Source organism: Amblyomma maculatum, chromosome 6 (genome assembly GCF_055883805.1).
Source record: "Amblyomma maculatum isolate TAMU_Amacu chromosome 6, ASM5588380v1, whole genome shotgun sequence".
Taxonomy (NCBI): Eukaryota; Metazoa; Arthropoda; class Arachnida; order Ixodida; family Ixodidae; genus Amblyomma; species Amblyomma maculatum.
In genome coordinates this window covers 62,939,538-62,952,248 of record NC_139349.1, presented here as the reverse complement: position 1 = coordinate 62,952,248, position 12,711 = coordinate 62,939,538, and the positions used below count along the sequence as shown (strand labels likewise).

At 45.7% G+C, this 12,711-nt stretch overlaps 1 protein-coding gene across 7 annotated transcripts in view; it reads left to right on the top strand.

Annotated features, from left to right (window-relative positions):
• LOC146185878 (bromodomain adjacent to zinc finger domain protein 2B-like) overlaps positions 1–12,711 on the top strand; it is a 122,199-nt gene that overhangs the window by 86,823 nt on the left and 22,665 nt on the right. For all 7 annotated transcript variants that reach the window (XM_084606815.1, XM_084606810.1, XM_084606814.1 and 4 more), the window contains 8 exons: positions 393–551; positions 2,863–3,041; positions 4,238–4,692; positions 7,491–7,761; positions 9,853–9,942; positions 10,079–10,135; positions 10,260–10,369; positions 11,141–11,180. In XM_084606815.1, the coding sequence (XP_084462941.1) occupies positions 393–551; positions 2,863–3,041; positions 4,238–4,692; positions 7,491–7,761; positions 9,853–9,942; positions 10,079–10,135; positions 10,260–10,369; positions 11,141–11,180 (1,361 nt within the window). The remainder of the gene's footprint in view (positions 1–392; positions 552–2,862; positions 3,042–4,237; positions 4,693–7,490; positions 7,762–9,852; positions 9,943–10,078; positions 10,136–10,259; positions 10,370–11,140; positions 11,181–12,711) is intronic.

The following is a 12,711-nucleotide window of genomic DNA, read 5'->3' as shown; positions in this document are numbered from 1 at the left end:
TTTCTTTCCACCTTTTGTACTTATTTATGATCAAGAAAATGCCATTAATAATATTTCTTAGTTTTAGCATGTACGGTTGGACCTCTTGAAATGCATGAATGTTCCTAGAAGAAATCTTTTATAATGAGGAATTACCATCATGACTCATAAGAAACGGACATGTTATTTTGCCATATCATCTCTTCTTGATGAGGTATCTGAAATAGAAATAGAGGTTCGAAATCAGCATTCTATGCTGCACTTGTATGCCAAGTTGCAACAAGATGTGTTAAAAAATAAGGAAAAAGTTTTCAAAAGCTTCTTTTGATGCTCTTGTGGGTGAGTAGAGGCTGTAGCTTGCGTTAAAGGCTAATTCGCTTCAGGAATGACCGTAGGATTTGCTTGTAACCCAGAGTACCTGCGAGGCTGGTGGCGCATCACCGATTCTGCTCAGCTGCGAACTCTAATGGGCGCCCTGCACAGCAATGGAATTCGGGAGAAAGCTTTGCTGAAGCAGCTGGAAAAGAACTTCAACTATGGTACCGTCGCCTGCATACCCAACAGCCAGCAAGGTATGCCTGCGTGGCCAAACCAGTGCACACTGGCTTTGCCGCTGATTGGTTGATAGATAGATACTGTTTGCCTACATCATGCATCAATTTCAAGTGTTGCACCGCTGAACACTCATGCTGTAGGCAGTGACTCAACTTCTGGGTGCTTTTATTCATAATCTTTTTCTAAATTTTGCTCATACCTTTTACGGATGTCTGTACAATAAATTTTGCAGACACCAGGTGTAGGTTTAACTTCATGTGTAAGGTTTACCTTACGAAGTGCGACCACGTATGAGGAAGTACTTATTGTGCTGTGTGAAACAAGACACATGGAAGGTGTTTTGTGAGGTGTCGTGTATGCCGATCATCTGTATTTTCTTTACTTTGTTTCTTGGAAATTAATTCGGAACACTGCAGTGTTTCTGGCCAAGATAACGGCAGTATGTCTAGCTTACAAAGAACAGCTTAACCAAATCTTTCTGAGCTTTAGTACCAATTTATGTGCTGTACTATCGCGCTCAATATGACTTGCAACTAGCAAGCACGTGGCTGCAGCGCTTTCCGGATGCACGATGGTGTCGTAGATGACGCGTTTGAAAATGGAAGTCGAAAGGATTCTGCGGCTTTGGCCGTCAGCTGCATCCCCTGCATCTCGTCTCTTCAACGCAATTGGAAAGCATAAAGCCTTGACCGCATGGAGCCTTTATTGCGCGCCGAAACCGCGGCACGTGTTGTGAAACTTGCTAGATGACGGGCGCAGGATGCGGGCATGATGAATGCCCATGATTGTAAACAGGCTTGGTTGCAGCCAAGGGCCTTGCTTTGTTGCACAGACACTGTCATGTATGCGCCGGTGGCGTGATAATGCTTTAACCGCACGGAACACTTTGATACTGCGAAAAGCAGACAATGCAGGGGAGAACGCTGACATCTGGAAGAGCAAAAAAAATCCTTTCCCCTCGTTTTCACTGGCACCACTTGTCGACACCGCCGAGTTCCCGGAAAGCACTGCGGCCACGCTGGTGGGCGTCGCAACTCATGTTGAGCACGATGGTATCTCTGTTGTTACAGTCAAATCTCGATATAACGAATCCCGCGGGACCGCGAAAAATCATTCGTTATTTTGAAGTATCGTTGTAATGAAAAAATCTGCGATTATAAGCCAGTGGTCAAACCTAGGTATGAAAATGACGTACCTTGGTAGTAGGCACGTGTGTAGACAAGCAAAAGCTCAAGTGAAAAGGTTGCACTAACTCCAAAGCTGATTTATTTGAAGAAATCCATTATTTTCTTCTGCCGCGTGCAGCAAACACGACCGCGCACTACATTACACCACTACAGCACATACACCTTCCGCTTTCCGCAACACCTCATCGCGTGCGTGATTGCACCGAGCTATGAAAGTACGGATGTTGTCCATGTGCAAAAAAAGAAAAGAAAATCAGTTTTTTTATGACCCCATTTTCAATGCTCCCTGAGCTTTGAAAATCTTGTCTCGGTCTTTCATAATGATCGCGGCAGTCGATGGGGCAATGCTGGCTGTCTGTAGAGGCCGAATCGCTTTTTCCCTGCGTCGATTTCTTGCAGTGAAAGCAGCTGCGTTCATATCTTCTTGGCACTTCGCTGGCTAATATAATCGCCAATCTCGCACAAACTTCGCAATACGATAATCAGCAGCAAAAAAAAAAAAAAAATACCGTCCCGCACGCGCGAATGCACGAACGACCGAGTCGCATAGGGCACACAACACAGGAAGAAAAAAAACGCAGGCAGCTAGGCCTGCTGGCTACTGCGTAATAAACCATAGCTTCATGGTGGCGCTAGGAGCTGGTCCTAGGTGTCCTGATGATGATAGCTACAGCCCACGGACCATGCACACAGAAACGGCGGTTTCTGTTTCGTTTCACGCGAGAGTTGCAAGCTGCGGTGCTGTTAATTTTAGCCAAATTCGTAATACTGATGTTCCAAAATTATAGAACAAGAAATAAAATATGTTCGTTATTCTGAAATATACGCTATTTTGAAATTCGTAATTCTGAAATAGTTTATTGAAAACATGGCAAATCTGCCTGGGATTCTTAAAAAATTCGTTAATTTGAAAAGTTCGATAATGTGGTGTTCGTAGTAACGAGATTTCACTGTAATTGGCTTATTGAAATGTTCCTAAGGGAGACAACACCAATGTTCTCAGTAGATTGCAGAAGCAGTCGGTGTTGGTTGCCCAAAGCCCTTAGTTTTAAGATCTTAGTCACGTCATTGGGGCGGTCTGTACGCTTAGTTCACGGAGTGAACCATGAGTGCTCAGCAGTAGCCTCACTTGTGGGTGCAGACGTGGGCCTGGAGATCACTGACCTGGACCGTGAGGTGTCCGAGAAACATGGTGGGGCTCCACCGCCAGATTACGAGGACCAGTGGTCTCCCGACGTGGCCCTGCGAGTGGACATGGCGATACTGGCACAAGTGGAGGCCTTAGAAGATAGGCTGTTCGAAGCATTCTTGGAGGTCAAGGTAAGAACGGATTTCCCTCGGTGTTGGGGGTGGTCACCTTTTTGGAACAGAGGCCGTTTAGACCACGCAACACTGTTAGAAGTGTGTCGAGACTCTGCCTTAATTTCTGCCTATGTCCCCTCTCTTCTTGCGGCAGCCTCTGACTACTGCCACGGACAGACTCAAATACATACCCTGCCCAAATATTCTGACACGTGCTGAGGGTGATTCGATGTGTGTACTTCAGCCGAAAAGTGGGTAGAAAAAATATGGATTTTAGTCCCTTTATTTTTGCAGTCGTGAGACTTTTATGCAGCTGTCTCTGAAATTTCATTAAACAGTACCACCTAATTTGTGCATTATGGCGTTTCAAAGGTGCGTATCTGCGCGTGTGGCCTTTTAATTAGGTCAGATCTTGCCGAACTTTGATTGCCCGCAGTTCGAGAAATACATGTTCCGTGGACATAATTTTGTTCTTGTCTGAAACATCGAGAGTCATGCTCTTCCCGTGTTTATTTGAGGACCATGACCGAGCTCCTCTGAAGTGGGAAACAAAAGAACAAAATTGCATGAAATGCACTGCGGTTGGTCTCCCAGTGCACGTGACTGGAACGGCGACTTTTGACTGGCTGGTGACTTGGAATGCTTGTGGCCCAGTGTCATTTTGAGAAGATTGCACCGATATGCTGAGTAGGCTTAGTGGCGTCCCCTTGTAACTACTACAGCTTGAAGTGTGCAGTATGTAGATTCATGCATCGTTAATGGCTTAAAGGAAGCGAAAGGTTGAGGTCAACGGTACACCAGAAAAAGAAAAAAAGTTCATATTATCTGCAATCGGTGATGAAGCACCAACGCTTCGTGAAGGACCGATAATGGTGTATTCGTTGCACTTATCTTAGAAGTGAGGGGTGCGCATGATCGCCTGGCAGTTAGCCTTGATGCTATTCATACTCGATTGGGTAGCATACCTACGCTATTTATGTCTGATTTAATCTGGAAAAAGTGTTATTCCCACACCCCCGAAATTCACTTGCCACACTTACTTTTATGTGGATTCTTTTGACATTCTTCCTTCATTTTAATGATGAGGTGGCCACTTCAGTTAGTGGCAGCCAGAGTTAATTTAGACACCTATTGGCCACTTTCATAAATTGAACTTGTTTCTTGCATCATTCTTTATTCTGCTTGCACTTATTTTTCATGCGTTCTTTTTGCAGACTTGGCGGCCTCCACCAAAGGCATCAGATGACTCCTCCGTACAGTACCGTCCATCCTGTGTGTTCTTGAACAAGAAGCTGCTTGCTTCATCTGACGATGACGATGAGGAAGATTCTAGTGCCTCCCAGGCATCGGGCGTGCCTTCGCCTTGCGAGGGGAAGAACAAGACTTGCGACAAGGCAGACGTTGACAGCACTGAGAAGGAGAACCAAGATCATGCAGATGTGGACGTCGCTGCAGACGAGACACAAGGCACGTCATCGTCGCCAGTGCAGAAAGACGGGGCAGCAGGGGATGATGATGTTGTGAAGTGTGGTGCCGAGGAAAATGCAAAGCAAGGCAGCCCTGCTTTGGAGGAGAACTATGTGAACCCCATTGTAGTGGCCAAGGAACGGTTGCTGGGTCTCGAAGCGGGCATCGAGAGACGATACCTTCGCCCTCCACTAGGCACTAGGTAAGATTCATTAGTAAAACTTCTTTCTCCTAGGCTGTGGATGGACTCTGAGGTTAAAAGTTATACGTATAAACTGTTTCTGTTGAGAGCCAAGGCATACCTATCGTGCGGGAGCCAAGTTTTACGCATTATCTTGGGCTGTGATTAGCTGCCAGCTGTGCTTTTAAGGAGTGCACTTTTGGCATTGCCTGAGAATTTGTTGGGAAATGAGAAAGAAATTCGCGGAGGTAGGGTTGCTGCAACTGGCACAGGGTGGAGCTAATTGAAGATTGGGGGAAACTATTCTGTGCAGCAGGCATCACTAGGCTGATGATAAATATGAGCGCTTGTCTAGTGTCCTAGTTTATAGTCCTTTAGTTTTTATTGGTCTGTCTGCAGTAATGCTGCTTTTTCTCTTGTGGTCGCCGAGTTTTATACAAAAGTGTTATGAGCCAGTTTGGCACAGCAATTCAACAGCCATAAAATGATGGGAAATGATGCCATGCTGGTCAGGGCCAAGGAATAGGAGCGGGGTATTTTGAGTGTTTTGAGACTGGTTTTGTATTGGATGTAGGTATGTAATCTGGTCCTCTTTTCTTTTGATCTATTTCGGTAATGTGGATTGTTATTTTTGCATGCGCTTCTTTGCTAGTGTTTTCCTTTCCTGCATTTTTTTTCTGAGGAAAAATGGCCTAAAGTCGGTTTAATGCAAAAGTGCTGCGTAGTGAGTGTCTATTTGATAACTGCGTGAGGGAACTATGGCTGCTTACTCCCATTCCTCAGAGGAAAGCACCGAGTTGATTTGCTGCACCAGTGCTTGTGTTTTTAGGCCGTATTTCAAGGCTAACAGGAATGCTCGAAATTGCAAATGCTATGGGCTGAATCACATTGATACAGAGAGGAACAGCATGGATTAGAGAACAAACATTAGCTTATGACATCAGAATTGAACAGGAGATAATGAGCTTGGCATGTGTAGTGGTCAGGTATTTCTTTATTTCTGTGATTTACAGTAGAACCTCAGTGATACGAATCTCACGGGGTCGCGAAAAAATTCGTATCATCTGAACATTTGTATCATCAAAACGAACGAAAATAAGTATGCAGAAGCATGGGAAAGGCAGTCGCGCAGATCTATTTATGTCCGAGAAAGTTCATTACCGTCGCGCAGTCACAGCTCGCCACTCGCTGCACACACAGCGCGACAGGCAATCGCGACGTGGGCGACGCGCGGGCCGTGTGCCTCCGCGGACTTCTTGCGGCACGTACAGCATGATGAGATGGCGACGTGCCAGCCGCACGGCATCACAGACTGCTCGCGATGCATACAGGGCAACTAGCGGTCGCGAAGTTTACGATGTGCGGCCCGTACACGCCCGCCGCAGCGTGCGCTGCCGAATACTGTATGCGTACATACAGCGTGGCTGGCGATCACGGAGTCAACGATGTGCGGGCAATGTGTAGTGTTCAAGGTTGCGGTCACAGTTCGCGTGTTTGTATCATCCATAGTGGCGCGGGAGAGTGTTTGGACTATCTGAAAAATGCACATTGTACACATTGTACTCTGGCCGGGGAATTTCACAAATTCGTATCATCCCGAAATTCGTATCAACCGGATTCGTATCACCAAGATTTTACTGTATAATCACTTGCAAAAAAGTTGCGGTCATTGCCATTTTGTGAGCCGCTGCTGTCAGAAGCAGACATTTTAAACTAACTGCATGGAACACCTGTCCTCTCGGTGACAGGTCGGGCCTTACACTCATCGCCATCACAAACACTCAGGCTCTTGTTTCTTTTGTCTTAAACCCAATCTGCAACAGACTCCTCAACGAGGGTTATTGTATGACACCGGTCTGCATAAGGAAGGCACACAGCAGCAGACACAGAGATCTTGTTGATTCATTTTCTCTATCACCTCACTCACTTTTTGTATAAGCTCCGCCGCAGTGGTACAGTGTTTGGTGTGGTTTACTGCTGCTCCCCCCCCCCCCCCCCCCCTATACCCCTCCAAAAAAAAAAAAAGGCATCAAATACCAGCTGCGGCTGCTTTTCGATGGAGGTGAAAAGCAAAGCATCTGTGTGCTTGAAATTTGAGGATGGTTGAAACTTCTGGAGCCCTCCACTATGGTGTCTCTCATACCTCGAGTTTCTTTGGGATGTTAAACCCCATAAACCAAGCCAAACCACTTTTCATGTGATTCAAACATCCTCCATGCTGCAACCTTGTTTTCTGACCTGGCGTAGTATATGATTTGCTAGTATAAAGCCCCGCTGTATTGTTGCCAAGATGGCAGTTAGGAAATGATCTTGCAAGGACACAAACCATACACACTAATGTTAGCTCCTAATGTCACCTAGGTGAAGCAAATGCAGATATGACGACGAAGGCATGCGACAAATGTGGAAATGCTTCTGGGTGCGTGGGAATCATGTAGTTTGGCCAGCCCACAAGGCTTTGCTATTTCTTTCATGGCATGAGTACGATTTGGCCGCGAAACTAAATGATAAATGTGTGAAATTAATACTTCAAGGCATATCCCATATCCCAACATAAATTTCTGCTTTTAAGCAGACTGGTTTTTGCACCATGTTTAACCCCTATACTGGAATCATGCGCTACTGTGCCATGATACTACCCGTGGCTTGGTCAAAATTTCTTACGTACTCGTATGTAGGTGAACTTTGATTTTTCATTAACTTTGGAAAGTCATTTGTTGAGAAAGGTAAATGTTGATTTATAATTGAGTTCTAATGGATTGGATTTCAATATAGCGTTCAAGATGATGTTTGAGTGACAGGCAGTGGGTCTTGGGCAGTGGGCGCAGTCTCCCACAGACGAGCAGCAGCAGTGGCGGTGGTGGCAATGGTAGTGGCAGCAGCAGCAGCAGCACCAAGGCTGAGGATGATCCATCTGGCAAAGTGGCGACCGCTGGGCCTGGCGAAGAAGAGGAGGAAGAGCCAGTGTTGCCACCAGCTCTGGTGCGATGGCGGGAGGCAGTAGCAGCCTGTGAGACGGCTTCCCAGCTGGCCATGTGCTTGGCCCATCTCGAAGCATGCATAGCTTGGGACCGCTCTGTCATGAAAGCTGTAAGTGTGTGCACGTTCTTTAAGTGTCCATGCCTCGGGGGTGGGGTCACTCGTTCTGGGGCCGACAGTTTTGTGGTGCTGAATGTTAGTTTGTGTGTGATAATGCCAAAGGCAAGATCCCTGAGCTTGCACTGGGGTTGTGTAAAGGAGACGCGTTTGCTGGTGGAAAACGCAGTAAGCTTTGTGTTATATACCGTCCTGTTGTGCACGAACATGGGTGGCAGTGACCGGCAGTTGCCATTTGTCATCAGGAAGTCTCGGAAGCCACTGTGCTTTGGGACTTATGCTCCAATCTGATACAGACGTAACAAAAAGGCTTGGATTAAATTTCCATTTGTCATCAGGAAGTCTCGGAAGCCACTGTGCTTTGGGACTTATGCTCCAATCTGATACAGACGTAACAAAAAGGCTTGGATTAAGCGAGAATTATTCGCGGAGTCGTTGGTTGAATTCGACAGAACATGACGAAAGAAAACAGGAAGACCTAGGTCGGGCTCGACAACCGTTGGGCGCATCACTTTACTGCCACCGAATGCCACCTGCAAGATTCATGGGCATCATGGGCATATTCACGCGCTTAAGGTTTTTTATCGGCGGTGCGCAATCTAGCGGATGCTAATTGCAATTTAGAAACCATACAGGGGCCGACGCCCCCTTTGGATCACATTGTTTGACGCTATGGGAATGCGTAAGGCTTCTTGGACTGAGCTAACTGCGGGGAGCATCGCAAATCACTTCCGTAAGGCGGGGTTTATCGGCCCAGGAATGACCGAGGAGGTCGTCGAACAGCCTTGCGATCTGCACACAAATGAAACTGTGGTAACGTGTCGACACGCAATTGGCGGTACCTGATGATGCTTGGAACGACTTTGTGGGTTAGGACGATGACGCTGAGATCAGAGCCATGCACTGATGAAGCTGTAGTGCGTGCAGTGCCAGCAACCGAAAGCAAAGACGTCGAAGGTGCTGACTTGCTGCTAGTTGCCATGACTGCTTGAACAGCAGTTAGCTACATCGCATCCCCGAAACAGTTTGTTGGCAGCAAGGCCCTTGGAGAGGAGTGCAGAGCCACCCTGGATTGGTTAGAAATTGCCGTGACAGAGTGTGCTTGAGGAAGCATACGGAGATAACGGGCTTTTTTAAGAAATAAACGCTGCCTTTGATTTATCTTGTATTTTCCTCCGTATAATATGAGGAGTCCACTTACTACGAACTTCGGATATAACGAACACAATCAGCATGGCCGCCAGGTTTGCTATAAGTGGACTTGGCTGCATTCGATATAGGCTCCAAAGCAAATAGTAGTCCATACCTACAATCCCTCCTGATTTGTGCGGGAAGCTCCCACATTCTAACCATACTTTCTGATTGTATGAGTGCTGCCCTGTATCTCCGAGAATATTTTCTTGCATTCCACACTTTTTTTAAAAACTCCCCGTGGAATTGGTTGCTAAAGGCCACAGGGATGAGTTGCTGCAGCTGCATGGAAACTGAAAGCTCAGAAAATCAACCTGAAGCCTTCCGCGGAGGCTCGGTGGTTAGGGCGATTTACTGCTGTGCCCAAGGATGTGGGATCGAATCCCGGACACAGCGGCCACATTTCAGTGGAGGCGAAAAGCAAGGCATCCGCCTGCTGTGCGTTGTCAGTGCATATTAAAGGTAGAAATTTCTCAAGCTTAACCCTACGTCGTCTCTCGTTGAACCAAACCTCAAAATCAACCTGATGGTTATTGTCTGGTTTTTGTCTTGTTTATTGCTTTGTATGCTTTTGGTTTGAAGAGAGAGAAATGTGGCATTGCAACCAGCAGAAGCTCTGACCTTGTGATCTCCTCTTTGTGGGGATGTTAAGAAATATCATGATGTCTCATCTAAAATCCACAGAATTCACAGTGCACTATATTTTTCATGATGCTGAGACCCAAGTGTTGCGAAAGAAAAAAAAAAACGTGAACAGAACAAATAAAAATTTTTGACAAAATTAGCCATTTTATTTTCCGCGTCCCCCCTTGATATAAAGTACTCGCACTTTGTCATTTTTAATCGGATGATTTTTGGCATTTGAATGAAGTGTTTTGCTTTTCTTCCTTTCAGAGCTGCCAATTCTGCCATAGTGGAGACAATGAAGGCATGCTTCTGCTCTGTGATGGATGTGATAAGGGCTACCACACCTACTGTTTCAAGGTCAGTTTGGCACGCAGTATTTGACTATTGCAATATATATGATGCCTTTCACAGTTGCTTATTGCCGTCTTTTGTGCATTGTTGTTTGGTGACTTGTTTCATGCTACAGAAATACAGAATATTTTTGTCAATGCAGCCCAAAATGGATCGCATTCCAGCTGGTGACTGGTACTGCTATGAGTGCCTGAACAAGGTGGGTAGCCTTTTCCCTTCGTATATTGCACCCAGCTAGCCTCTCTGAGATGTCTGTTTTTTGTCTGGTGTGCAGACCCTCCAAAATGCTCTGTTTTTTTCTGTCCTCTGAAAATTTGGTGCAGACCCAAGACGAGAAAGTCTGTATCCTGTGTGGAAAGAAAGGCAAGCTGGTGCGCTGCGATGCGTGTCCCAAGGTCTTCCACCTCACCTGCTTGGATCCACCCCTTTCCAAGTGAGTATAAAAAATTGCTGGTAGTGTACGACAGTCCTGTGCCAGGAATTCATATTTCCACGAGGACAAAATTCTCAGCTGCTGTGTGTGGCCCTACGTCTTCGTCGGGTCTCCGTCTTCGTTAACTTCTTGATCTCTGCATTATCTAAAACATTAAGGAGCACTGCAGGCAGCGGCTTGCGCATCGCGTCGTGACAAATCTGAGAATGCAGAAGCTCAACCTAATCAATGTGAGGCAACTGAAATGCTCACACGTACTTGGTGGACTACGAGGACGACAAAAATGAGGAATTGCTGACAGGAAGGAACTCCCAAGTGCGGTGGACGGGACCAAAGATCTCTAAGAAGAGTACTATAACTCTGACAAAGAGAGCACTGAACAGAGTTGTATTACAGAGAACCGCACTAAGTAAATGGTTATTTCAGTCGGTACTTTCGAGGTTGAGTATAGACGATGCCCTTGCAGTCGGAACGCCATACCCTGATACCCTGAAATACCCTTCACTGCAGTAAGTAGCCATGCTGTGTGCTTTTCCACATAGAGCCGCGGTTAAACGTGTCAAGCAAAGAGCTCAGTTTCTGCACTGTTTTAACAGTGTGAAGGAGCACTGGTGTGAGAGTGTGGAATCGTAGTAGTGCTCTTGGACGCTGGTTGCTCTACTGACAACATCCATGTTTTCTTACTTATGAGTTGTAAATGGGAAACGAACTTCTCGCATTTTAAAGCCTTTCTCTTCATGAATTTCAAGCTCTTGTTCTCTCTTCTTTCAGACCTCCCAAAGGAAAATGGTGCTGCTCTGGCTGCTCCAAGGTAAGCAGTGTTTTCACACATGCCTGTGTTGAGTTGCACACCAGGACAGAAGCTTGGGCTCTCTGTTGCGTGACTAAAATTTGATGAGCCTCACAGACTACCACGCCCTGAGATGCGGGTTTGACATTGCCTGTGTTTCGATGAAGGTGGAACAGAAAATACCCATGTCAGTGCACTTTAAAAGATAAATCCTCGGTGGTAGAAATTATTCGGGGTCCCCCATCCTACACTATGGCGTCCCTTGTAGCTTGAGTTGCTTTGGGACCTTAAAAGTAAACGCAGGTTTAAATCTGAGCAGGCACCTAGAAATGCAGTGCAATTGCCCTACCACGGTTGTATTGAATCTTTGGTCATAATTACGACTGTCCTTCAGGGGTGAGATTGTATTGGAAGATATTAAGGCGAAAGCCTTTATTGGCTCATGCTGTCGTGGACAAAATGTGTCTCGCTTTTGCGACGGCTCTGATTGGCCGAGGCGGGATGATGTCATAGAGGTCTCAGCCAATCACAGAGCACCACCACAGTATGCATGAATGCGTGGGTTATATGGCCATGTCAATCAATAATCAATCACTAATTAATGACGAATTAATAGAATACTAATAGAGTGATAGTTTAGTAATAATTATCACCTGCTTAATTACTAAATAATGACATCAATTAATTGCAATTAGTGCCAGTTGTGTAGCAGAATGCGGCACTCAGGCTCTTGCCTTTCACTACTTTAGTCGCTAAAGTCCCTCGTAATTTTTTCTGCAGCACTTACACATCTGCTGCTGCCTGCTTAGATGTTGAGAGCAAATGAGAACTACAACTGCATTTGGTTCTCTGCTGCTGCCAGCGATGGCGCCGCTGCCTTCAAAAAAAAAATTTTTTTATTATTGGGCAAATGTGGGCTATAACAGTCTCATAATTCCTCCAAAATGAAATCTAGCAAATGCTAATTTATGAGGGTTAGGAAGGTCGGCAAATATCTATAATTCTATTTGAAATCATTTCCAGTGAGGTGGAGGTTCTGAAGCAGATTGAGGTCTGCAGCAGTTTTGGGGCTTGCGTTGTCTAAATATCCCATGTTGGGACTTTTCAATGTATGTCTAAGGGAAGCCTAATTTCCTCGAAAACAGATGACTACATTTACAACACTTTATCTTTAGAGCATAAAAGAAGAAATCTCAAGAGCCGCTCCCCTCATGTGGCGAGGTGCCAGGAGCCTACGTCGATTTGTCAGATGAAGAGCTGATATCACAAGAATTTGACAAAAACAAGTATATAACATAACCATAATGAATCTACTTGCATTTCCAGCTGTTGAAAACTGTTGTGTTGGTGCTACTAGTTCAGGATCACCAGTAACCTTGTCAGAATATATATACAGTAAAACCTTGTTAGTTTGAAGTCATTGGAACCGACAAAAATGTTCGAATTAACCGAACACCGCAAACAAAATCTGACACATACAAAAAATTCCACTGCGAGAGCGTGCTGGGCTTACCCACCTCCAACCTCATCCTTTCATCCATCAACCATCAAC